The sequence below is a fragment of the Phoxinus phoxinus genome (assembly GCF_949152265.1).
Source record: "Phoxinus phoxinus genome assembly, chromosome: 6".
NCBI lineage: Eukaryota > Metazoa > Chordata > Actinopteri > Cypriniformes > Leuciscidae > Phoxinus > Phoxinus phoxinus.
Window position 1 is genome coordinate 14,135,397 of NC_136881.1, and position 26,564 is coordinate 14,161,960.

Below are 26,564 nucleotides of genomic sequence, written 5' to 3' on the forward strand. Positions count from 1 at the left end.
TTCTTGGTGTCTCAGCTGAGCTGCTGAATGTGTCACATGACTCCAGCATGATGTGGAAACGGGAATCCCAGAGTGTGTTGTGTTTGTGAAAAATAGAGCGCGAGCATGCCGACGCTGCTGCAGAAGCTCTTCAGCAAGAAAGCCGTCGGTAACGGCAGCGCCCGGGACTGCTCGAGGGGAGCGGAGCAATGGTAAGACCATTAGCACGCAAATATCCTACACATCTATCTCTATGGATATACAGTCACGAGCTCCTCCGCACCTGCACGCGCTCACTCATTGTCAGCTCATCTCTGCAGACAGCTGTTTCTTCTGCAATAAAGAGTAGAGGTTTGTGCACATACGAGTTTATGGTCACCATAATTGTGCCATCCTTTCCAGGCCGTAGTGTTGATCTATGTGTTAACGGTGTTGTGGACAGTCACACACGAGTTCTGCGTACCGCGCGTCCATGTCAGCTGATCCCGAGTCCACACGTTATGTAACTTGTCCGGAGCATTTTTGCGTGCACAATTCTTTGACACGTACATTTATGGCTTATGCTGTGTGCTTTATGTTGGCTCCTTTATTCTAGTCAGAGTGGGTGGACAGGGGTTTTATGGGTAGAAAACTAAAAGTTGAAATGTTTATTTGTATTTTACAAATGTATGGTCGTCTTTTGCTTTTGATTCAAATGACTATTTTATATTCCTTTTGCACTTTTCATTATATTACATAATTCAATATACCTGTTGTCAATAAAAGAGGTTTAATTGGGTAGAAAGTAAAAAAGCATGTAAATCTGTCATATTTCTGGTGTCTGCTATTCTGAAATTAGAGGAAAAAGTCGTCAATATCAAAGGGCTATAGAAATTTAAGTTCTCAGAAAAATAAGTAGTCCAGTGACACCTGGGGATGATGAAAATTCTTAAAAATGTTAAATTTACGCATTTTAGAAAAAGATGAAATCACCATGAAATCTAAATATTTTTTAATGGAATATTGCAGTATTTATTTTAACATTATTTTATAAAAATGCATGTGCCCTAATCTTTAATCAAATTAACTTAAAGGGATAGTTCACCCAAAAATCCACCCTCAAGTCATCCTAGGTGTAGGCTATATGACAATCTTCTTTCAGACGAATACAGTCAATCGGAGTTATATTTAAAAATGCCCTGGCTCTTCCAAGCTTTATAATGGCAGTGAATTGTTGTTTCTCTTTTGAAGTCCAAAAATGTGCATCTCTATCCATCATAAAAGTGCGATCTATCCATCATAAAAGAGCTCCACACAGCTCTGGGGGGTTAATAAAGGACCTCTGAAACAAAGCGATGCTTTTGTGTAAGAAAAATTCATAGTTCATAGTTAATGTGTTACAAAGTTAAATTCTAGCTTCCAGCCAAACGGCCATACACAGTCTATAATATATATAAAATATATACAGCGCTATATGCGCCTAATGTGCCCTCAAGCAACTTGTGATGTCAGAAGTAGCGTAGTGTTTCATGGCGTAGCGTAAATATCAGCAGTACATTGCATTACTCACATAAGTGGCGCATTACACTTAAGTGGAATCCGTATGTTTGTTTGGCCAGAAGCTAGTTATTTTAGACCTAGTTATTTTACTTAATAAAGTTTTAAAATATGGATATTTTTCTCACACAAACGCATCGCTTTGCTTAGTTCAGATTCAGAAGGCATTTATTAACCCCCCAGAGCCATGTGGAGCACTTTTATGATGGATAGATGCACTTTTATGGACTTCCAGGACATTTTTTAATATAACTCCGATTGTATCATATACACCTATAGGATGGCTTGAGGGTGAGTAAATCATGGGCTATTTTTCATTTTTGGGTGAACTATCCTTTTAAGGACAGTGACATCATTCTAATATCTTCTTTGATGTTTACTGGTGTGAGGGCGGGATAACCTGTCACTCACATGAGATCAGCAAGCAAACCACAACCATCCAACGATCCAATCAATTCCCGATGAACAAAATCAAGCTTAACTCATTTTGTTTGTTCCAGAAGCCGTTTTAATCAGATAGACATCAAAACCTGAAAGAAAAGACTATTGCAATTTCCATTTCATGGCGACTTTAAGTTCTTCATCACAAACCCTTGGATCTAAGAAGAAATTAGGTCCACTGGGTCAGTGAGATCAACATATAGTAGTATTTCCATGTGAATGAAAAGCTGTCATGCTTTAAGTAGAGCTAATTCCTCACTTTAAACTACAACTATAATTCTTTAATAATGTTAACCGCTTTAGCCAAAAAAAGGCATTATTTTATATACTGTCTATTGTCTAGCATACGCTTTTTAAGCGGTAATGCAATATCATGGATTCTAAATGCATTATTATCGCATGACGAATCTGCAGTTTCTTAGCAGAAACTGACCCTGTGTACTATGGAATGCCAAAGCTGCCGAAATAATAAATAAATAAATATACAAAGAAATGTAAAAACAAAAAGAAATTTGTATTTATACTTTACTTTCCTTACGTACAGGTGAAACTTGCATAAGTTAATTTATTTCAGTAATCCAACTTAAAAGGTGAAACTAATATATTATATAGGCTCATTACATGCAAAGTGAGAGATTTCAAGCCTTAATTTGGTATAATTTTGATGATTATGGCTTACAGCTTATGAAAACCCCAAATTCAAAATTAGAATATTGTCCAACTACTCCACACACACATTTAATGTGATCACACCACAGGGTGTCACTGTGGCCTCAAAGCTTTGCCACTCTGAGCTCGATTGCTATGTCTGAGGTAAAACACACACACACCCCTCATTAGCATACAGACAAAAAAAAGTGTAAATAAATAAATGTAGACATAAATACATATATAAATAAAAAAGTAAATACACATTTATTCATTTATTTTTACATTTCTTTGTATATTTATTTATGCATCTATTTATTTATTTTACATTTCTTTGTATTTATATTTATTAACTTATTATGTCAGCAGCATTCCATAGGTACCCACTGATAATATATAAAACATTGATCCCAGTGTTAATTTGAAGGTCTAAAACAACAGAAAATAACTGAAGGAATCTCCCACTAATGTAATCACCTTCCATTCACTTCCACAGCCACTGCTCAAGATTTGTTTATTTGCAGAATTGATTTAGGTAAGAATCACTGGATTAACCAAAATATGGATATGTATCATTTGACAGGGAAATAAATAGTTTTCGCAGAGTAACATTTTGTTTACATAAAGCAGTGAGCTGAGAAATGTGTTCTTAAATTCGATAAAAAAAAAAAGTTTTTTCATTATAATTATAATTCCATCCCGACAGGTCTAAAATATAAACACTTATAATAGGCTTACCAAAGTGAATCAGGGTAAGAACAAAAAAGAAATGATGAAGGAATGATGATGTATTTACTCCTCATTTAAATTGTTAATTTTGAACAAAAATATTACACAGTGTAGACTACCTTTAATTTTTATTTTAATGTTTTTGTTCATATTGTCTTTTGACATTCTTACAAGTTAGTTTTTTTAAAAATATGTTTAAATTTAGCTTTAAATTAATTTGAGTTTTTGTAATTTTAGTACTTCAGCTTATTTCAGTTAGTTGTTATATGTTTTTCATCTAAGATTTATACTCTTTTTATTTCAGCTTAATTTCAATAATTTTGTTTTTAATCGTTAATAAATACAACAGTTCACCTTGTGGCATTGATGCAGCATAGTGCAAAAGTTTTTAATAACTGATGCCATTGTAGAAATGCACTATTTGCAGTCAGTCAGTTTATTCTGCGAGTGAAAGTATCTCCATATCGCTCTAATATTGGCTAAATAATTATTCTGCTGGTCATGTGATTTCAAAATGTCTGCTCCCATGAGGAGACCCACTCCATGTAAAAAAAAAAAAAAAAAGAAAACTGCATTTAATAGGCTACTTATGATCTTCTTCTTTTTTGTGGAAAAATTCCACAGTGAACCCTTACTTTTTGAATCGGGTGGGGGTAAAGCATATGACTGACCGAATATGTGTTGCAATATGCATTCTTAGTGTAAGAAAAGGGTACATGTTAGTTTGTTTGCTGAGGTTTGCAACTTCGGCCAGTGAGTGTCCTATGACTATGTTTGGATCACATGCTTTGTGAGAGGGTGTGTGAGTGTGTGTATGACAGTCATGTGACATTAGAGCTGTATTCAGTTTGTCATCAGATAGATAAGGGTAGAAACCCCTCAGTCTTTGAACACATGCCACCCAAAAACATCTCTCTCTTTTCTTCGTCTCTCCATCTGAATCTTCCCATTATCCGAATTCATCTTCTTTTAATTTCATAAATGCCGTTTGATTTGGAGAACTTGCTTCTAGACAAAGTAAGAACTAAATTTATTACGAGAACCGGATGAGTGTACGCATGGCTGTATGCACACACACACTCTCTCTCTGTAGTGAGTCGAGTGGAATACCTTTGAAGATGAAGATTAAGAGTCTCAAAAAACCCACTGCATGGTGGCTGTTCATTCCAGAGGATGCTTCACGGAACAGGTAGACCAAGTGTGTGTGTGTGCGCGTGCTTTTTCAGCCAATATACAAATATTGTAACATCTTTGTTGGTGAATGAGAGGAATCTGATCCAAATCTTTATGTTTTTACCTTCGGTCAACACCTGGCCAGTATGTGCTTGCATCTGCATAGTGAAACATGTATTCTTAAGACATTGTTACACAGCCGAGTTAAGGCTACTCTGTGGCTTCTCAACTTACATGTTAAAAATAAACCAACACACAACATGTAAAATATGCATCTTTGACCCACCTCAGCCCCTAATGTCAGAATATGTTTTGATGCTGCTTTGCTTCTGTCTAAATGAAATGCAGCATCAGAGCAGCCTTAAACTGAGTACATATTCGTATATATTTAAATGACTTGCAATCTAATGTATACGTATTTTTAATTTAAACATGTATGAATGATATACATGAAATATTTAGATTTTCTTCTCATTGCTTATGCTTATTTTATTTTCATATCCATTTCATGTTTATATGTTTTAATTTGTAGTTATTATATCATAATTCATAATTCACATAAGACATTAATTTGATGAACATCTTTTTGAACTGTGATATCTTGCATTGCCTCTGTGCAGCATTAAACTGTCTGTGTAAATGAATATTTTTGTGATATATGTTAATATATGCTACTTGAGATGCAGCTTATGTGCTCTATTGATCCTTCTTTTGGCAGAAAAGAAGCATGGCAGAAATGTTTTTTGTTTATATTTGTATAAACTGTACATTTTAGAGTAAATCTGTGTATTAGTGGACAGGTAGCCCATCTCACTGCTTTTTCACTTCTGCTGGAGCTGCTTGATGTGTGACCTTTGCTTTGAGTGTATGAGGCATGTTGGACTTTTTTGGGTTGCAATATAAAAATGGTACATGTGTTAAACAGAGTTAAGAATACTTGACTGTTAGTGCTAGGTGAGAGCATGATCAAATTTCTCAACATATTGAATCAACAAACATGCAAGGGATCGTGGATTTATAGAATTTGTGAATGAATGTTCCAGTTCAGCTTTCTACACGCAGACAGGTTTCAGCCAATCTGAAATGGTTCTAGTTGTCAATCAGTGAGATCTCAGTGTGTGTTTGTGTGTAATTGCAGTGATCATGTGACCGAGCTAGCGGTTGCTGATCATGTGCTCTGAAGAGGAAAATCCCAAAAAGGATGTGTCAAGGCTAATTTATTTCTAATTTATTCTTTTTTGCTTTAAAAGTGAATCACTGTCAGTTAGATGTTTGTTTGTGTTTAGCTACACTTGTAAAGGCCAAATAAAAAAATGACCTCACAACAAGCTTAGTGAAACTTGTCGAAACATTTGAATATATCATAAATAATTTTTGCTTTAAATGTAATAATGTTAACAGGTTTCTGCGAGAGTTAGGTTTAGTATATGCTATTATCTTAGTATGAAAACCATTGTATCTATGATGAGTGTTACTAATACTTCTAGGGTCGGTGTGTGTGTTTGTGTGAATGTGTAGTGGCAGTACCACCCCAAGCAAGTGTTTTTCTCTCCCTCCTTCCTTCTGTCTCTCTCTTATATACTGGCACACACACTCAGGCAAAGTCTTAGTAGGAGAGGATAAAGAGAGCCTGTGCCCTCTGTGTGTGTAAGTGTGTGTGAGGGATAAAGGGGGCCTGTGCATAGCAGTGTATTGTTCAGCAGCTGGGTTAGAAAGGACTGAGCAACGTATATTCTAACACACACATACACACTCACATTAACACTAAGCAGTCCATATACAAAGTCTGTAAGCTCAACGCAAACAGACATATAGTGATTGCCAACTCACACATGGACACTGATATAAGATAACAAACATTATCACGGCATCATCTACGCAACCAGAGAGAAGGGGCGCTGCCGACACCATGGGTGTGTGTGTGTGTGTGTGGTTTCGTGTGACTTGTGCACTCAGAGCCCGGACAAGCGGAGATGGAGACGGTGTGCCTGTGTTTTCCGTTGTTAGACTGTGGTGATCTTTTGATGTTTAATAGAAGAAACATGCAACTGTGTGAATGGTCCACTTTCCGTGCCTTCGGCTGCTTTCTTGGCCAGTTTCGGGCTTCTTGTGGTTATTCATATCTATTTTGGATGTATATGTAGTGATTAGAGGCTGGAAATGAGTGTCTGATCACTTATCATACACCAGGATGGAAAGCAGGTAGGATGTTTGTATTTGTGTAAAGGAAATGTATTTTTGCTCGTTTAGATATGGTGAAATGAAATGCTTTATTAAAAGTTCTTGCAGTTTTATGGTTTAAATGAAAGGAATAGTTCACCCAAAAAGGAAAGTTGTAATTATTTACTTCCAAAACAACACAAAAGGAGACATTTTGAAGAATGTTCACGCTTCTCTTTTCCTATGTGAATTCAGGGAATGATTCAGTGAACAGGGATCTATATAGCACTATACAAGTAGACCAAATGACTGATTTGGTATATTCCAAGTGTTGTGAAGCCATACGATAGCTTTGTGTGAGGGAAATAAATAAATGTACACTACCATTCAAAAGTTTTGGGTCAGTGCAGTTTTTAAAAATAAATGAATACTTTGCTTTATCAAGGATACATTAAATTGATTAAAAGTGACGGTAAAAAAAACTTTAATATTGTTACAAAAAAACAATTTAAAATATATGCCGTTGAACTTTCTATTAATCAAAGAATCCAAAAAAAATTATCACTGTTTCCACAAACATGTTAGGCTGTAAAACTGTTTTCAACATTGATAATAAGAAGAAATGTTTCATAAGCATCAAATCAGCATATTAAAATGATTTCTGAAGGATCATGTGACACTGAAGACTGGAGTAAAGATGCTGAAAATTCAGCTTTGCATCACAGCATAAAATTACATTTGAATATATATTACAATAAAAATCTAATATAATTTTTCATAATTGTACTGTATTTTTTAATCAAATAAATTCAACCTTGTGAGCATTTCGAGACTTATTATAAAAACAATGCATCTTAATAACCCCAAGCTTTTAAACAGTATTGTAAGTTGTTATTCACTTAAAATTCACTGGAACTGTTTGAGAATTGAATCGTTAAAGAATTGAAATTGACGTTATATACATATAAATTTATTTTTTTTGGGGCTTTTTGCAATGGACTGTAGAAGTTGTACAGTATGTATTATTTTCTGTTTTTTAATGTTTTGACCACAATTACTTCTGTTTGTCTCTCTTTTTTTTTAGTTGGGCATCTGCAGAGTTTGATCTAGCTCAGATCAGGTTAATAGTGTATCAAGACTGTGAGAGAAGAGGGCGGCAGGTTCTCTTTGACTCCAAAGCAATACATAAACTGGACGCATCCGAGCCGGTAAGTTGCTAATGTGGTGTGTGTATGTGTGGGGGGGTCTATGAGCACTGTTTTGGGAGGAGTCACATGCTCTGTAATCCAGCTTGCTTGGATCTCATGACAGGTGTGACTGCTTGGCTAACTGGGTCAAAGTGTTGCTTGAGAGTGAGTGTATGGGTTGGATCTTGGATTAGTATGGCTGTTTACTGACTTTATATTTGACTTTTTGGTATAAAACTATATAAAAAAAATGTTGGGGTGTAAATTATACACATTTCACAGCAAAGATGTTTTAAGGGTGTCATGTCATGAGAATTCAGACTTTTCATTATCTTTAAAAGTAAAAAAAAAAAAAAAAAAAAGTATTATGTACTATGCAACCATACTGTAACTGTTATTGTTACTCTTCAGTAAATAAAAATGTCAGTGTCTATTCAGTGTTTGTAAACTTGGCCATCTAGTCATGATGAGATAAAAGAAGGACATAATAGATTATGTTCGTAAAAAGAAAAGGAAAAAAAGAACTATACCATAAGAATAAAAATGGGAAACTTGGGATTATTCTTGACTGTGTAACACCTGCCTTTCTGTATGTCCTTCTGAAGGATCCCATCTTTAGGAAAGTACGGCTGAACTTTTAAATAATGATTTATTTATAATTTGTATGATACACTCAGGGTAAGAGGGGGGAAAACAACAATAAAGAAAGCAACTGAAATGAATAAATAAAAAAAGGTAAAATGCACTTCATGCAAAAGAGGCTATTAAGGAAGGCAAATATTCTTAATTCACATGCAAAGAAAAATGGTCAGAAAAGATACAAGTTATGACTTTTTAGCAAAAAGGAAAAACCCTTTAAGTAGACCTTATTTACTGCAAAAGTTTAAACTGATGTGTAAACTGATTTTTCATCACAATATGCATACTTTATTTTCACTGTTGTAATATTGAGTTGAATTTTCCTATTACTTATACATAGTCTTAAATCAAAGCTGTATTTTTCATGTCAACCCATCTATACTCATGCATCTAGACAGTTGTTATTGAATGTCTCTGACTCTCTCTGAACAGAGTGTGATTTATTGTCAGTAAGTTGTCACATGATTGGTCTGTTTATTCAGCTCTTCAGCTTTTTTCACAAGGAGAGAAAGACAGAATAACAGTGTGTGCGCGAGTGTATTGCTATAGAATTGTCTCATGGTGGAATATTGCACTGGCAGATTTCCATATCATTGATTTCCTTGTTTTTTATTATTATTATTATTAATCTATACATTATTGCACAACATAATTTCTGTGAGAAATATATTTTGTAGTAGAGCTGCACAATTCTGGATTAATACAATTTTTTTTATAGAGATCACGTTTCTTCCAAGATTTTGAATAGACAACTAAACAATATAACATGTAATTTACAAGAAGTTCTGACAAAATGTTAATTGCTGCAGTCTATTTAAAAAATATATCTTTAATTTGAATACATTTTTTTTTTTATCGGTTTGAATGAATGATTCAATGACTCGCTCATAAAAGACTTCACTTGTTTCATTACTTGTGAATAGGGCTGCACTATAGCGAAATTATTGAAATATTGCATATGTAAATGCTTCTTCAAAATGCTATTGAAGTTAGAAATGTATACCAATGGTGTATGCAACTTTAATTTTCCCTAAACATCCAATGTCAAGCCAACTTTTATACCAGTATTTCACTGGGAAACACTTAAGGCCATTGCACACTGAGTCTGAAATTCGCATCCGAAATTTTCGCATGTTAAAAAATAAATACGACTTCACGTTATGTCAATCACGCTTGCACACTGCCTCCGAAACTTTCGTCCATCATAAAAAAAATCGAAACAGGTTTGATTTTCTGTGTTTTTCGCATCCGTAACAAGCAGTTCGAATGGTGCTTTGACAATTCAGACCACCGAATCATGAATACGAAAAAACGCATACGAAATTTTCGGACTCAGTGTGCAATGGCCTTTAGCGTTATATTCTGAGTCTATCTGCTTGCCTGTGTAGCCTATATAGTATAGCCTAGCCTACATCCCCAATAAGGTGCGAGTTTCATTACTCTATTCTTTGAGGAATAGAAAGTTTTATTTCCTGGTGATAAGATTTATAAATTGAATGTTTAGCAACAATGTTTTACTGTTTACTTTTACTGTCACTTTGAATCAATTTAATGCATCCTTGCTGAACAAAAGTATTAAAGCTGCAGTCGGCAAGTCTGGCAGATTGAGGGGACTTAGTCAAAATGTTGAATGTTTACAAGTCGCATGCCCCTCCCCCACTACCATCGAGTTCGTGCTCGTCAGTGCGTGTGCACCTGATTTTCTTTGAACGTGCCCGTCTCTTCAGCATCGATTTCTACAGGTGTTTTCTTTTCCTTGGTTGTTTTGAACCTCCTAGCTCTGGTTGTTAACCGAGGAATTGGAAGCTCGTTAGTAGATTTTCTCTCCACCATCACGCTTCGTACAATCCAACACACCTGCAAACTTCAGGCGTGTGCATGTAACGTGCGCGAGGGGGGAGCGGGGATCTGTGGCGTGGTCACGAAATGTGATTGACAGTCAGGATCTCAAACAGCCCTGCGCTGATTGGACCAGAAGAACCGGGAGCGGTGGAGTTTTGCAAAACACAAAACAAATAACACTCCAGTTGGAGGTAGAAGCGTGGTAATTTTTTTCTCAAACCGGCTGATCTATGTTGTTCTATCAGAGCATAGTGTCGGTTTCAGTGAATATTATAAAAAAAATCTTGCCGACTTCAGCTTTAATCTCTAAAACCTTTGACTGGTAAGCCTTAATATGGATACCCATATTTCGTAGCAAATATCCCCTTGATTCTGTGATGACCTTAAAGATTGAGAGGCACAGGGTGATGTGGCCGATTGTTTCTTCATCTTACAGACTGCTGATGAAAACAAAACTCCGCCCAATCGGAGTGGTGCGTGCCATATAGGAGGCCAAGCAAATGAGAAAGACAAGCCTCCTACATATCAGGTTTGTGCAGAAAAACATTTATGCTCAGGCATTTAGTCAGTATCATGGAAATCCATTAGTCAAAATTATTTTATAAATTCTAATCATAAAATTCCAAGATAAACTGTGTGTTTATGGCTACATAGAATACTTTGTCACATTTGACTTATGAATGTATGTTCAGTATACCAGACCAGCTTCAGACGTGAATATGCTTGGAGAGATGATGTTTGGCTCAGTTTCCATGAGCTATAAGGGTTCAACTCTTAAAATTCACCACATTCGGTGAGTATTTTATGTAAATGTAATATCACAGGAATCAGGGCCTTAGCTGTGTGTATATGCGATAACACTGTAATATTGTGTATGTGACAGGTCTCCACCGCAGCTGATGGTCAGTAAGGTTTTTTCCACCCGGTTTGGAAGCAGCACTTCTGGAAGTACAAATACGTACGTCTCTTTCCTCTCACATGTAATCTGCTGCTACATAACTCTGCTCTCGATCACTCATTGTCTCTATTTTTTTAAAGGCTGCAAGACAGTTTTGAGTCAATGAGCCAAACTTTTCACACCAGCAGCATAGGTAAGATAAGTACAAACATTTCTTCTTTATTTGTTAATTTGTCACAATCTGTTCCAAAACCTAGTGAGCTACCGAGTGCCTACATAGGCAGCAATTTATAGGTTCGCTCCTATCACAAAGGCTGTTCCAAAAGGTAGGTATCTTATTTATCCTGTTTCCCGAGTTTTAAGGCAGCATTCCTTGTACCTTTCACAAAGAACAGTCCCAGGATACACTGCAGCAAGCTCAATGAAAAAAACAACCAGGATGACAGATGAGAGAGAAATGTTGACATCATTACATTTTATTTGCTTCAATTCTGAAAAATAATGATATAATAAATAATATATCATTATCAAATATAATAAATATATACATACATAATATATCTATATTTACATATAGATAAATATAGTAATATAGTTTTTAACCATGAATTCAGCACTTAATCATGATTATTGAAATAATGCGAATGAATGGCTTCAGCAAAACCATATAATACCCGTATACATGTACAGTAGGTCTGTTTAAAGGTTTATAAATGGTTAAAAACCAATTTCCCTATGGATAAAATGAAAGTTTTTACTTCCTGAACACAAATGAGGTTCTATTTAATTGGGGATGCTAAGATCAGCTGCATATGTAGGCAGCATGGCAGCTCATGGTTTCGGAACAGCACTTTCATCTGTTTATTTTCTTAAATCTTCCTCTGATTTTCACCCAAACATACCGTTTCTCAACATGGCCATATACCACTCTTTTTAGGAGTTTGCCGTGTACCTAGCGCTCCTCTGCTCTGCCTGGCTCGGAGCGCATCTTTCTTTGCAGGTTTGTGTGGAATGCTGAAGCAGCGTGAGCATGTGTTGATCTCACATGCACAAACACTTTAGCTATGTTTCATTTTCTGCTGTGTCTTCTCTGACTATTTAGCCTTTGATTGATTTTAGGCCGCTCACATAATGCACTTCCTCTGCCTTTGGCCCTGTGTTACACCTGGTATTATTAACATACTTGGGTGATCCGATCACAACAGCTGAGACAGAATGCTATTTACACCTGATACTAATATGCATCTCAACTCGTATTACCACAATGTGTTTTGTGATCAGATCACAAATATTTTTCACCCTGTTTACATCTGTATTTATAGCTGTACACTTGTGATTGGATCACTGAAATGGATTTAAATACCAAGTGTGAACAGAGTTATTGTGGGTCAGCAACACTGTTACAAATGAGACTGCAAGGTTTCTAGGTTACGGGCTTTATCTTCACGCTTTCAGATGGGTCCACACTTTTGCAGGTGTTGTGTGTGTGTGTGTGTTTGTGTGTGTGTGTGTGTGTGTGTGTGTGTGTGTGTGGGGGGGGGGGGGGGGGGGGGGGGATACTAACCTGCATGCTCTCTTGAAAAGTGCTTGGGAATCCAAAACCTCCACCAAATCACCCACAATGTAAAGCAATGCGGACACACTTTACATTCTTCAGAATGAGGCTGAATGTGAGGGAATGTGTAATGAATCTCTTTTTCCAGCCCACAGTAATCCAGTGGACATGCCTAGCAGAGGACATAGTGAGGATGGAGACAGTGGCATTGCTCGCTCAGGTATGCACACATTTATAAAGTCAGAACATCCTTAATGCATTCTTGAATTGACCAAAGCATTATCACTATCATATCAGTTATCGGCCGATGTTAGATGTATATATATTTATTTATTGTTGTCAGTTGATAGTGGATATTTAATGGTGCATGCTCATTTTCTCTACTTTTACATTGATTATATTTTAATATTATAATATTAATGTAATAAATGTAAATTATGTAATAGAGGATTAAAAATTCTAGTTAAATGTAATCCTTACCCAGTTTTGAAATGAATATACTTAACATTATAATGCTGTGATGTCTACATTCGTGTGTACAGTAGCATTTAAAACGATTGCTTTTCATTTTATTTTTTAGGGTTTTATTTGTAACTTATTTAGACAAAAATAGCATAGAATGTTAATATTTGCCATTTATCAGTTATCCACCATGACATTAAAGTAATTTCTTTGGCTTAAAGTAATTTATTGTCCATTTTATTTGCTATCATTAAAGTCGACATGAAACGGAAGTTGTGACAGTCTTTTCTTTCCATATTGTAACATATATTCGAGTGACGGCTTCTTGAACAAGAAAAAATGTATGGACTTAATTTTGTCCATCGGAAATGTATTGGATAGTTGTGGTTTGCTATTCCTGTGATCTCATGTGAGTGACAGGTCGTCCCGCCCTCACACCAGTAAGCGCATCATCAGAGATGTCGGGATGGGAAGTTATTTTGATTATTACGAGGGTTTATAAAGGTTACGAGGCACGAGGTCCAAAAGGTTACGAGGGCACATTAATAAAAAATAAATAATGATGTGCACAGATAAATCATTTATTAGTAAACACTGCAATATTCCATAAAAAAAGAAAAAATATATACTGTATAATATACATATCGTCTGTTGAAGTCTTATTTGTCTTACTTGCTGATTTACAGATAAACAATATAATGTAATTGTGCCTGTGAACTCCACTTTCCCATTCTGCAGCATCTCTGAGCAGTTTATTGGCCACTCCCCTACCCTCACCTGGCTCCTCCTTCAGCAGTGGCTGTGCCAGCAGTTACCAGCGGCGATGGCTCCGTAGCCAGGCCACCAGTCTTCAACATGGCCCCATGCCTCGCTGGTAAGTGTGAATCAATTTATGTTCCACAAGTAAGATATCAGAAGTTACAGTGGGCAGATAAGTTTGATGTATTTGTGTACGTCTGTGCATCAGGAGCACTGAAGAAATGTTTAACCTGTCTGACGAGAGCTGCAGCTCCAACCCTGCGATGATCCGGAGGAAGAAGATTGCCATCAGCATCATTATAAGCCTGCCTGAGAGAGAGGAGGAAAACCACAATTTTCAGGAGTTTTTCTTCTCCCACTTTCCTCTGTTTGAGTCTCACATGAACAAACTCAAGACTGCCATCGAGAGGGTGAGTGTGATAGTGCAGCCGAGTTATTTGTTATTTTAACCTATTTTGGCCAAAGGTTGTAGTTCTAAAAAAAAAAATGTATCCAAAATTTTTTATCATTTTGTTTCATAAACATTTATCATTAGGATTAAAAATGTATTATTAAAAAATCTGGGGGGTTTTGGAAAAAAATTACAGAAACAGGGCAAAGGGTCTAAACAATCTGTATTTTACAGGCCAAAGTAAACAACCAACAAGGCTGATACTGTTTTATTATGCCAGCTTATACAGTTTTGATGGGTGGGTCAGAGCAAACAAATTTTAGTATGACCTTTATCGATCTAGTGGTGTTGCTTTAAAATTGAGATGCATGGAGAATATATTCTGAATAGGATTGTGAATCAAAATTGAACCGCAAGGTGTCTAGAAATATATATATATATTGAAACATTTATGAAAATATATATATTGAAAAATATATATTTATATATTGCTTACCAAGATTTATTTGATCAAAAATACAGTAAAACTAATATTGTGAAATAGTTATACTATTTAAAATAACTGTTTTATATATATATATATATATATATATTAGAATGAAATTCCTCCCCTGTGGTAAACATGTAGGCTTTTCAGCAGGTATTACTTCAGTCATGCAATGTAGAAAAAAATTTGTATAAAGTTTAAGATTTATTTGAAATAGAAATTTCTTTAAAGGGGTCCTACTATGCTTTAGTTAGTGTGTAATGTTGCTGTTTGAGCATGAAAATGATCTGCAAGGTTACAAAGCTAAAAGTCCACTACAAAGGGAGATATTTAACAGAATCCACTTTTCATGACTTATTTGGACTACAACACATTTTTTCCAGATTTTGTGAAGTCATAATGTTACTTATTTAAATAAGTATCCCACGGAATATGCAAAAAAGGTGCAAGGCCTGGTTGAGCTGCTTCTATGTCAAAGAGATGCTGTTTTTTCCACCCCTTTTCCAAAACTCATTTGTTTGACTTCCTAAGGCTTAGAGTTCCTGAACATTATAACCCCAATGTTTTTCTGTGTGCTGCACAGTTTACAGAAAACAGCTTCCAGAAACTTAGAGGGCACAATGCAGGCTATATGCAGAAAAGCTCTCATGAAACTGAGCAGTTCCCATTTTGTCGGGACAATCTGTTGTTTATGGATCACAACTTGTAAGCATGTCTTGTAATTTGCAGTTGCGTTTTCTATTTACAGATCCGATTATTAAGTTTTATGTTGTTGAAACGATGTAAACAAATGGCAAAGCTTTGCCTCCACTAGCCTGCTAACTAACATTACTGTATTTATGTAGTGTTTACTGTAGCGTTTGTAAGCTTCCATGTACCTACCATAGTTTTCCGACAAATATCATGATTAAATTGGTGTAAAACAACGTATTTAAAATGTATAAGAAAATTACAAAAAGCATACCACTCTGAAACGTCGTATGAAATCCGTGCTTGCAAAGTCCGTGCATGAAATCCGTTCGGGACGATCCTCTTGTTTGTTAACATTCTCTGAATCAGTCTTGAATTGGTTTGAAATTGACGCCAGCCTTAATATTTACATCTGAGTAGAGCTCACGGTTATGGTAAGGGGCGTGACATTTCCCGAACACACGCTAAGCGCTGCCAATCACAAAACACTGGGCCAGCTAACCAATCACAGCACATTTCGTATTTCGGAATTTCGGAGAGAGGTACTGTAATAATGTAAAATATGTGTGAAATAATGTTTTGTTTTTTTAACAATCAAGCATGAAAGCATATTCTAGTACACCCAAAAACAAAATCCAGACTTCATAAAATGGCATAATAGGACCCCTTTAACTATGTAAATGTTTTTACTGCCACTTTAAATAATGATAATTTAAAGCGTCCTTACTGATAAACTTATTAATTTCTTTAAAAAAAAAATCTTGTATATACTGTATGTAGTATTTCTATTTGCATAACATTTCAACTTTACCTCAAAGTTCAAGCTGTGTGTGATTGTTTTTCAGGCAATGATTCTGTGCAGAAGGATAGCTGAGTCCAGTCAGCGAGTGCAGGTCTATCTGTGTCGAGTGATGGAAGCACTGGGAGAATTCAGGTGAAAGTGAGAGGGATGTGGTGCTGATATCATCACACTTCTTACAGTATATTTTTGCCATTATATTGTTCATGTACAATGTACTATTTTTGTAGCAGTGAATAAAATCACATAATTAATTCAGCAAGGCAGTGATCATAGCACTGGAATGAAATATGTACAGTAATGTTTTAATGTATTTTCAGCCTTCTTGTTCTGCCTCTAAAATTACAGAACAAAAATTAATCTTCATGCCCCCCTACAGTATCAAACATCCTTTGTTTCATGACCAACTTGGTGCAGAGGATATTGTTACAGAACCCCTTAAGTTTGAGATCAAGTCAATTTGAACATTGATTTGCGTTAGTCTCATCTGGTTCTCTATTGGTTTGTAGGATGACGGTGTGGAACCTGTACATGGCTCCCCGCATCAGCGAGCCAGTCTGGCTTTCCATGATATCCCATAGTACCGAGCGAAACCTACTGTGTCATCGCTTTCTGAAGGAGATGAGTTTTCTGATGGAACACGGAGCCAAGAGCCAGTCAGTGGTCTTTAACCTTTCTACTAAACATATTACTTCAAATCTTTAACCCTGTTCTTTTACTAGTACTGTGTAATCAAAGGGATATTTGGAAAGTCAATTATTTGTTTCCATCACCATCACTGATCCTAAGCGTGTCAGGAAACACAATTGGCAAGGTTTGTCTGTGTGGCAGTCGGTCATGAGTGATTTCCTCTTGATTGCCTTATTGTATTGAGTTCTGGTGGGAACTTTGTGAACTATTCCTTTCATTTTTGTCTAGGTTTCTCTCAGCTCTCCTCACTGCTGTTCTTACGCATCACTTAGCCTGGGTTCCCACGGTGATGCCCAGCAGCTTGCCGCCAATCACACCTGCCTGTCAGAAACCTGCCTCACAGACAGTGGATCTGTTGGCAAAATCTCACCCATACAACCCACTGTGGGCTCAATTAGGTAAAAATTCACACAAGACTAAATATTTACATATATACTATAATATAAATGTATATTCACCTTATTTTCCACGACAACAAGGGTGACGCCATTGCGTTCGTTTTGTCATCTTACTTCCCACTGAGAGGGACTTCAACTTCCGGCTGAGAGGGACCCATGCTAGTTGCTAGGCGTAATTCTATAACGTTAGCTGTAACTGTAAAATATGTTAAGTTTTATATGCTCAGTTAGGGGCTGTCATAACAATTGGATTAAGAGGAGAGAACATTTGAACCAACAGTGTTACGAACACAATGTAAAGTGGTCGGAGTGTTGTGGTGCACTTTATGATTTACACCCACCATCTAAAGATGAGGAGCACCTCAGGCAATGGCGGAAGGCGCTAAACTTGAAGTGCCCACCCAAGCACCCTTATGTGTGTTCGTACCGTTTCATGGACGGGAAAGCCGACTGACGAACACCCTTACCCCAATTTAAAACATTTACGGTATTAACGTTATTTGTCATTTCACTAAATTTATAGCTAGCTATAAACAATCTTCTAACTACTGAACTAGCTACTGAATGTGCTGTGTGAGTTTAGCGAAAGTCGGATGACAAAATGCGTCTACTGCATACTGCACTCTGGACATCACATTAGTAGTTTTGAAAATCTTCAAAAATCATGCCATGAGCAATTAATTATCTGAGTAACCATATATATCACAACATTGATATATGTGGTTACTGAGATATATAATTAATTGCTCATGGTTATTTTAACTAGAGTTTCAGCAAATAAATTGTTTTATAAATTAAAGAGGACCTATTATGTTTTTTTTAACATTTTTAACTTTCTTTAGTGTGTAATGTTGCTGTTTGAGTATGAAAAAGTTCCGAAGCACAAAGTCACTCCGAAAATAGTTATGCTCTGCATCAGTAAGCAGTGTTTCTGAACTCTCTGAAACCACTCGATTGTTGTCTGGAGTTTTCTTCTTTTGAAGATTCCTCATTTAAATAATTCCTGCCCAAGGCATATGCAAGATGGTTGAGTTGCATAGTGTTTTGAAACTAAACTCGCGGTTATGGTAAGGAGCGTGACATTTCCGAAACGCGCTCAAAGCAGTTGACCAATCACAACACACTGGTCCAGCCGACCAATCAAGAGAACATTTAGCTTTTCTAAAAAGAGGGGCTTCATAGAGACTGAAACTAACAGAGCGTTACTGACAGACTGGGAAGAGATGTGAAGCAACAACATAAAATATGTGACAAAATTGTGTTTTTTAACATTCAAGCATGAAAAACTATTCTAGTAGACTAAAAAACTAAATCAAGACTTTGTAAAAAGAAAAAGAAAAAAAGAAGCATAATATGGCCCATTTAAATAACCATGATATGAAGGAAAATATTATATTGTTCACATTAAATGAAGCATGTGGCAGCAGTGCAAAAACAGCTTCATATTATTAAGCACTTGAGTTAAAAATACTCAAACAATAATAATATTATAAAACAGATATATAAAATTCTGATTGGATGAGCCAAGTTTGAAGCAATTTAAATTAACATCTGTCCCTGCACAGCAGTTGAATTCTGTATAATTTGATATAATTCTATATAAACAAAATATACATACTTAATGATTCTTTTACATTATTAAAACAATTATTATGTATTGAGTCATATACTTAAATGTGTTAAATATTCATTTTACTATTTAAATACTATTACTACTAAATATTAACTTTAACGTGGGAGAGACAATGAAACATTTAGCTGAGCTATAGTTTCTTTCTTTGTTGAGGTTAATTTATTTAATATCGTATTTTTCTTCTTCTTTTGGTATATATTTGTGTTTTTCCCTCCACCAAAATTTGTTTGAGATCCAGCAATAATTCAATTCAATAATTCCCTGATCCTCTGTTAAAGACTGGTCTTCTTGCATTCTCATTTTCATGATGATTTTTTTGCCTTAAAATAACTTGACTTATTTGAACTGTCATATACAAAAGAACATGTCGCTAATTTTTGTCTTTTTAAAAAAAGTGACTTTGTTTGTCCTGCATTTGTTTTCATTTGCAACTTTAAACCAGTTTTGTTACTGTATTATATTGTTTGTTGTGTGTTTAGGTGATCTGTATGGTGCATTGGGCTCTCCAGTGAGAGTGTGTCGAACGGTGGTCGTGGGACGCAGGAGGGAGCTGGTACAGCGAGTCTTGTATGTTCTGTCTTACTTCATTCGCTGCTCAGACCTGCAGGAGCATGTGCAACCTCAAGAACAGATGAACGATCCGGCTAATCCCTGCACCTCTCAAACCACTGATCCCACCTCTGGAAGTGAAACTATCAATGAAAAAACAGACCCCTTAAAGCCCTCTCTTAGTGTTATTGGAACCAGTGAAAAAGCACTGAACTCTGGCTTGGGCGATGCCATTCCAGGCACCTTTGTAGAACAAAATGATGAAACGCTTTTGCCTGATACAAAATCAACTAATCCATCCCCCAGTATGGAATCGACCACTGTCAGGCCTGAATGTACAGAAATGGGACAGGAATGTTTTGGAGAAGACAGTGACTCTGTTGGGGGATTAGAGCACATTTTGGCCAATCAGAGTCCTCTTCTGCATAGGGTGCAGTTTCACATTGGCAGCCCCAGGGAGGCAGATAATGACGGACAAGCCAGCGGTCTTACTGGGGCGGGGTGTGGGCGGGGATTGGACAGGAAGTTGCATCAAAGGATTTTGAGTGACATACGAAGGAACGAGAGCTCAGATAGTGCTCTATATGACAGTGATGATGAGGAAACATCACCGCAAGAACTGTACGTGGCTACGGAACAAAAGGAGTGTGAGTTACCACTGCCAAAGTAAGTGCAAACTAATCGCACTCTCTTAATTTAAAGGGGTCTTGTCATGATGCATAAAATTGTATTTGACCTTTTGACAGGTTTGGCAATTTTTTGATGTCAGACGTATAAATGGATTTGAACACTTGACGGTTCACATCTATGTCAGTGTTGCCTATTCAGTGTTCAGAAACATGTGCTGCGTTCTAGTCCAAAATTGTCATGTCCTACACTCGCTAACTTCCCTCTGTCTCGTTCACTCGGATGAAAGTCATTGCTTACGTTGCGCGAGTGCCCACTTCTGCCGGAAACTGCAATGGGCTGAATTGGAACGTCCTAAGCCCTTGATCACTTCGAATCCGCTATGGAGTTGATGTATTATTATTTTTTTTAAATCCCTTTAAGAATTTGTTTAATGCAGCATGCAAATGTATATAGGTGTGTTTGGGTTGTTTTAAATAAAAAAATATATAATATATCATAGAGTTGTTTGTTGTGGGGGTGATTAGATCTGTGGTGACGTCACAATCGTACTGCATGGTGGGGCATATAGGTGCCTGAAGTGTACATATGAAGTAGACTCACTCCCTCGGTCAAAATCGAGGGAACGAGGGATTTTTAAAATCATAACTTTAAAAAATATATATTTATTTTTTACATTTGTAAAAGATTTTTGCATTAAAATGTAGAAAAGTGAATGTTATTATATTTATTTTTTTAAGTAAAATTTAATCTAATATAGTTGTATTTAATGCAAGATTTATTTTTTGGCCCACAGCTATCAATCACGTCAGATTTTTAGCTCTTTGTAGTAAAATGTTTTAGCACATCTGCAAGGAAGGCTGCAATAACCATTTGTGTTTGTTTCTGTATAGTTATCAGGTAGAGAGTCGAGCCAGTGTTAATCATTTTGGGCATTCTTTGCTGGGTGGTTACTGTCCTCAGTACATGCCTGACTTTGCCTTGCATGGCATCAGTTCTGATCTCAGGCTCAAACAGTGCCTTATGGCTGACCTGGAACACACTGTTCTTGTAAGTACAGTTACATTTACAGTTATTATTGCATACAGTAAATGATTCATGTATGTTCACAATCATTCATTTGACAATTTTTGCTCCAGTGTTTTATGTAAAAACCACGTTATCCACGTTATGTTTAATATAGCGTCTAACCTGACAAAGGTCTATACCGTACATTCGGAAAAAGCGTGTACCTTTTGTGTATGTGCAGCATCCGGCGCTAGATGAACCCGTGGCCGAGGCTTTGTGCATTGTGGCAGATACAGACCGACTGAGTGTGCAGGTGGTGACGAGTCAAAGGCGTGTGTGTGAGGGCGGGCGGATGGGCAGGGACGTGATGGTGTCTAACCTCATACACACTCTCATCACATCAGTTCTGCAGCTGTATGCGCTCAACATCGCAACCGATTTTGTAAGTCTCCTCAACACACAGACACACAAATACAAACATAGTATGTTTATCTTCACTTCTGTTCAAATGTTTGGGGTTAGTAGGATTTTTTTTTATTATTATTTAATATATATATATATTCCTGCAAAGATGCATTAAATTGATCTTAAGACTTTTTTCACTGATAAAAACATTTCAATAAATGCTGTTCTTTTGAACTTTCTAATCATCCAAGAATCCTGAAAAAAATATTCCACAAAATTCCAGTTTCCACAAAAATATTAAGCAGCATAACATTTTTTATCATAGATAATGAGAAATGTTTCTTGAGCACCAAATCAGCATATTAGAATGATTTCTGAGTGATCATGTGAGGAGGAGTGGCTGCTGAATATTCAGCTTAGCCAGAAATAAATGACATTTTAAAATAAATAGAAAACAGCTCATTTAAATTATAATTATAATTTATAATTTTTTTTACTATTTTTTTTTTTTTTTTTTTTTTTTAAATAAATGCAGCTTTGGTGAGCATAAGAGAATTCTTTAAAAAAAAACATATTTTACAAATCTTACAGACCCTAAACTTTTGATCAGTAGTTAAGATTCTTATTTTTAATTTTTTATGCGTTTATTCAAACATCATCTCAGTGCGTGATGCATCTGGAGGACCGGTTACAGGAGGTGTATTTTAAGAGTCGATCCTTAGCAGAATATCTGAGAGGACAAACCAGGGTCCATGTAAAAGAACTGGGGCTGGCACTGGGGTAAGATCACACTTACCTACTTATTAGGTGTTCATGCCATGTTGTAATTACCGTAATTACGTCATTTCAACTTGTAAAAAGCGTTCACGTCCTTGTTGAGCTCGGAATTACAGCTTGTAAGATAGGAATTTTCTGAGAGCTCCTATATCGTTCCATGTGACCGCTGTACCACCTGACTGCTGCAGGTTAATTTAAGCGTTGATAGTGTTGCCATACATACTCATAATTTCCAGTCCGAGGACTCAGCTCCAAATTGAACTCAGTGTTGTCATCTGGAAATTACGGTAATTACGACATGGCGTAATTGTCACTAATCCTACACTTAAGTCTTGCATTATGGTATTCTAAATGCAGATAATGCGAGTACAAAACTGCATAATGTCAAATGCATGCATTTTTTTTCTTTTTCTTCCAGGATTGAGTCCAGTGACATTCCATTGATTGCAGCAGTGGCCAGCACACACTCACCCTACGTGGCTCAGATCCTCCTTTAAATAGACCAAGCTAGATTTATTTCACATAAAGGACCAATCAGAATGTGTTCCTGTTCTGCATGGACCAGTAAGGATCTGATCATTATCAGATGACCACACCAATCAAGATGCACTGTGCTCGACAACCATTCGGAGCCTACACCCAGCCTTAAAATACCAATCAGAATGCCTTGTTTGTCCAGCTGACAGTCTGTGTACGTACGAGTGTGCATCTAACTAACTATCTATAGACTGAAACGGGCACCACACAGGGCTTGTTAATGCTCTCCATTTTTTTTATCTGGTGTCTTTTTAAGTCTTATATGAAATGAAAGACTGGATACCGCAAAGATTATTTATGGAAAACATCTCTAAGAGCAAGAATATGGACAAGCGTCAATACATTTGATCCTTCCGTACTATGATTGCTGGCGCTACAGTATATCTGAATGCACTATAGTGTATTTAGGGATAGTCCTCCCAACAAGGAAATTTGTCATTTTCTCACTTTCATATCATTCCAAACCTGTATTCAATATATTTTAAAGTACATTTGAAGTCAACGGGAACCAAAACTGTTTGGTTATCCATCAATGTTCTTCAAAATATCTTATTTTGTGTTCAGCAGAAGACAAAAAGTCATACAGGTTTGGTACAACATAAAAGTGAGTAAATGATGACAGAATTGTATAGTCTCTCTGTGAAGCACATTAGTTTACATCAGGATCCACATTTTGTAGCATTCCTGAGACACGGCTATTCTTGAAATAAATAGTTCACCCAAAAATTCTGTCAATTTACTTACCCTCGTGTCATTCCAAAGTATGATTCTTTTCCATATAATATAAGTGAAATAAGATGGGGACTGCAGCAAAATGACAAAAAAATGTGAAAAATTTTATAATTAAAATGTGGTCCGTACAATTATATTATATTATATGCTCTCATTTTCTGAACTTTTTGACTTTTTAGAGCTTGACAGTCCTAAAAGACTGTCATCACATGGAAAAGATTAGCCAGGATAATCTTAAAATGTCACCTTTTTTGTTTTAGTCAGTCAGCCATATAGGTTTGGAACAACCTGAGGGTGAATATAAAATTGCAGGATTTTCAATTTTGGGTGAGCTGTCCTTTTAAACCCTTAAATTCCAACCAAGCAGCAACTCTGAAACCATAAAAAGGACATTTTAAACGAATCTTTGAAATTTCATTCAAGAAAAGCATCAGTTTGTTCCTGAATAATTATTGACAATGTAAATCATAGTAGCGTTTAGTTCCTTGTGTAGAAATTTGATCAAATCAATCAGTTTTCATAGTTTTCTACTCTGTGTGATCTTACGTTTCGTTTAATCTGCAATTGAAGTATTTTTCATTGTCCATATTCTCCAGAAAACTGTGTGTGTGCCTCAATCTTTGAAAGATGAGAGAATGTTTACATAATGGAAAAAAGTGGGTGTGATATTAAATGGTATTAAATTAATTACTGGACAGTCCACAGATTGTGGATTTCAGTATTAATCTGGTGCTACTATTGTGTCAAAGGCTTATTAAAGCACATGTTTACGCTCTGTCCTTGAGAATGCTTTATATTTCTTTCAGTGGTGTTTTGCACTGAAAGACATAAATGTCATGCCAATAGATCCCTAATAGTAGTTTGTGACACAAGAAATTGAAAAAAAAAACTTTTTTTTATTGTTCCATTTTAAAGAGCTAGAGAAAGATTATTATTTTTTTATATTTTCACAAAATACTCTACCTCAAATAAAAGATCTGAAAGTGTCCTGATATGAATGAATGAGTTTGATCAGTCAGTATCACACATCAAGAATGCAGTGTGTTTATATCTTCAGTGAGTATACACTTAAAAGCTGCATTTTGGATTAAAACATTACATGTGCAAAAGTAAATGTAAATTTGTCTTGCTTTGTTTACAATAGTTTTGTTGGGGTTGTAACTTTGAACACTAAGGTTTTGCTATACTTTCAGTAGTCTCTTGTTTTACTTTTGGTCTGTTCCCTGCATGGTGTTTATACTCCAGGTTGAATGTGGTTGAGTATTTTGTCTGTGACAATAAGATGTTGCTAAGAACTGAATTAGTGAATAAACAAATTTCCAGAAATTGAACAACTCTGCATTTTGTAGTTATCTTCTTTTGCATGGTCCAGTATGATAGCAGCCTATGAATTTATATAGAGATGTTTAAGTTTTCTAGATATTGTTTTGATCAGTGTGTTTTTATATATTTTAAGTAAATTAATTGTTCTCGTTAACTTCACTTGTGCACTAATCATATTACTAATCATACCATCACATTAACCAAACGGACAATTTGGTTGATTTTTAATACATTATGTATCTGTATCTATATATATTTGCATACAGTCATGTGAAAAAGAAAAGACACCCTTTAGAGTTTTATGGTTTTACGTATCAGAACATAAAAATCATCTGGGCCCGTATTCTTAAAGATTCTAAGAATCCTCTCAGAAAACTCCTAATTTATCTTAAAAACTTTACGTAGGAGAAAAGCCAAAGTGAAATTAAAAGCCAAGAGAACATGGACTGTTTAAACTCGAGAACATGGACTGTTTAAACTCAAGAGTGTTTAATGGCCTAACAAACTAATGAAATTAACACTTTGAAACTTTCCTTGGAGCATTTTTTTAGGAGGCATCAGCCTGGATGAACTTGAACTTGACTTTCCCTTTCGAGAGTACTCTCGTGTTGCTTAAGCTGGCTTACGCATCGGGAAAACCCCTTTTCTCGAGAAGATTGAAGCCAAAAATTATCCTTTAATTTTCTTTAATTTAAAACGCACTTGCTGCAGCGAGCAGACTTAAGCGAGGCGGCTTGCACGCTTATTGGCTGCTCTGCGGCAACTGCTGCAACCTATGGGGAGGCACGGCTGACGTGAGAGCCAATGAGGGCGCTTCGCGTCCACCAAGGGTCACAGCCCGCCAAAATGGCCGTGGCTTCAGGTTATAAAAAACCGTGCTGCCCATAGTTGCCTTGATTTCATCTCCTTCAGCGAAGTATCCTCTTCGCTGACTCTGGAAGAAGCCTCGCGCCATCGAATCAGGCACTTCAGCGGGCACTGCAGGACTGAAGAAGCCGGCTTCGGAGACTCTCCCTACGCCGCCTTCAGACGCCGTTCCAGCTGTGCTATCCGGCGCGCACTATATTCTTTACAAGCTTCCTAAAAGAGTGCCTAAAAGAGCAAATTGCGGGCAAAAAACAAAGCGCTTATGAGGCGATCGTTCAAAATGTTGACGACCAAACAGATCCTCGCGCAAATTCGCCCGGGGGACTGGTTTATGTCGGTGGATCTAAAGGACGCGTATTTTCAGATACAAATAACGCCCTGTCACAGGCCATTCTTGAGATTCGCCTTCGAGGGTCGAGCTTATCAGTGCACTGTCCTACCGTTCGGCCTGTCTTTAGCACCACGTACGTTCACGAAGTGCATGGACACGGCGTTCGCTCCCCTGAGACAACAGGGCCGCATGGCCTCGGCTTCAGCAGTGCTTCAGCTGGGTCTGCTACATATGCGCCCCCTCCAGCTCTGGCTGAAGTCCCGTGTCCCGTCTCGCGCATGGACGTCGGGTCGCCTTCATCTCAAGGTTACC

The 26,564-nt window shown here is 36.6% G+C and overlaps 1 protein-coding gene across 5 annotated transcripts; it reads left to right on the forward strand.

The window, feature by feature from the left end:
• The first annotated feature begins 52 nt into the window (after positions 1-52).
• On the forward strand, positions 53-25,068 carry fnip2 (folliculin interacting protein 2). Of its 5 annotated transcripts, none has more exons than XM_079614978.1 (18): positions 53-191; positions 7,751-7,874; positions 10,771-10,863; positions 11,027-11,127; positions 11,218-11,292; positions 11,373-11,425; positions 12,170-12,232; positions 12,936-13,007; positions 13,988-14,123; positions 14,217-14,418; positions 16,422-16,510; positions 16,885-17,031; positions 17,294-17,463; positions 19,576-20,311; positions 21,166-21,322; positions 21,522-21,722; positions 22,350-22,465; positions 22,881-25,064. In XM_079614978.1, the coding sequence occupies exons 1-18, from the start codon at positions 106-108 to the stop codon at positions 22,957-22,959; spliced, it is 2,700 nt and encodes an 899-aa protein (XP_079471104.1). In that variant the 5' UTR covers positions 53-105; the 3' UTR covers positions 22,960-25,064. The 5 variants fall into 5 exon arrangements, with proteins under 5 accessions (XP_079471104.1, XP_079471106.1, XP_079471103.1 ...); XM_079614977.1 differs by lacking the exon at positions 53-191 and adding an exon at positions 4,281-4,522; XM_079614981.1 differs by lacking the exon at positions 53-191 and adding an exon at positions 6,626-6,708.
• Positions 25,069-26,564: the final 1,496 nt, after the last annotated feature.

Excerpts from the sequence above, each read along its gene's own strand:
- fnip2 (XM_079614977.1), top strand. The coding sequence starts at position 4,380 with ATGAGTGTACGCATGGCTGTATGCACACACACACTCTCTCTCTGTAGT. Across the intron at positions 14,124-14,216 it reads CATGGCCCCATGCCTCGCTG|GAGCACTGAAGAAATGTTTA; the intron begins GTAAGTGTGAAT and ends TCTGTGCATCAG. Across the intron at positions 22,466-22,880 it reads GAACTGGGGCTGGCACTGGG|GATTGAGTCCAGTGACATTC; the intron begins GTAAGATCACAC and ends TTTTTCTTCCAG.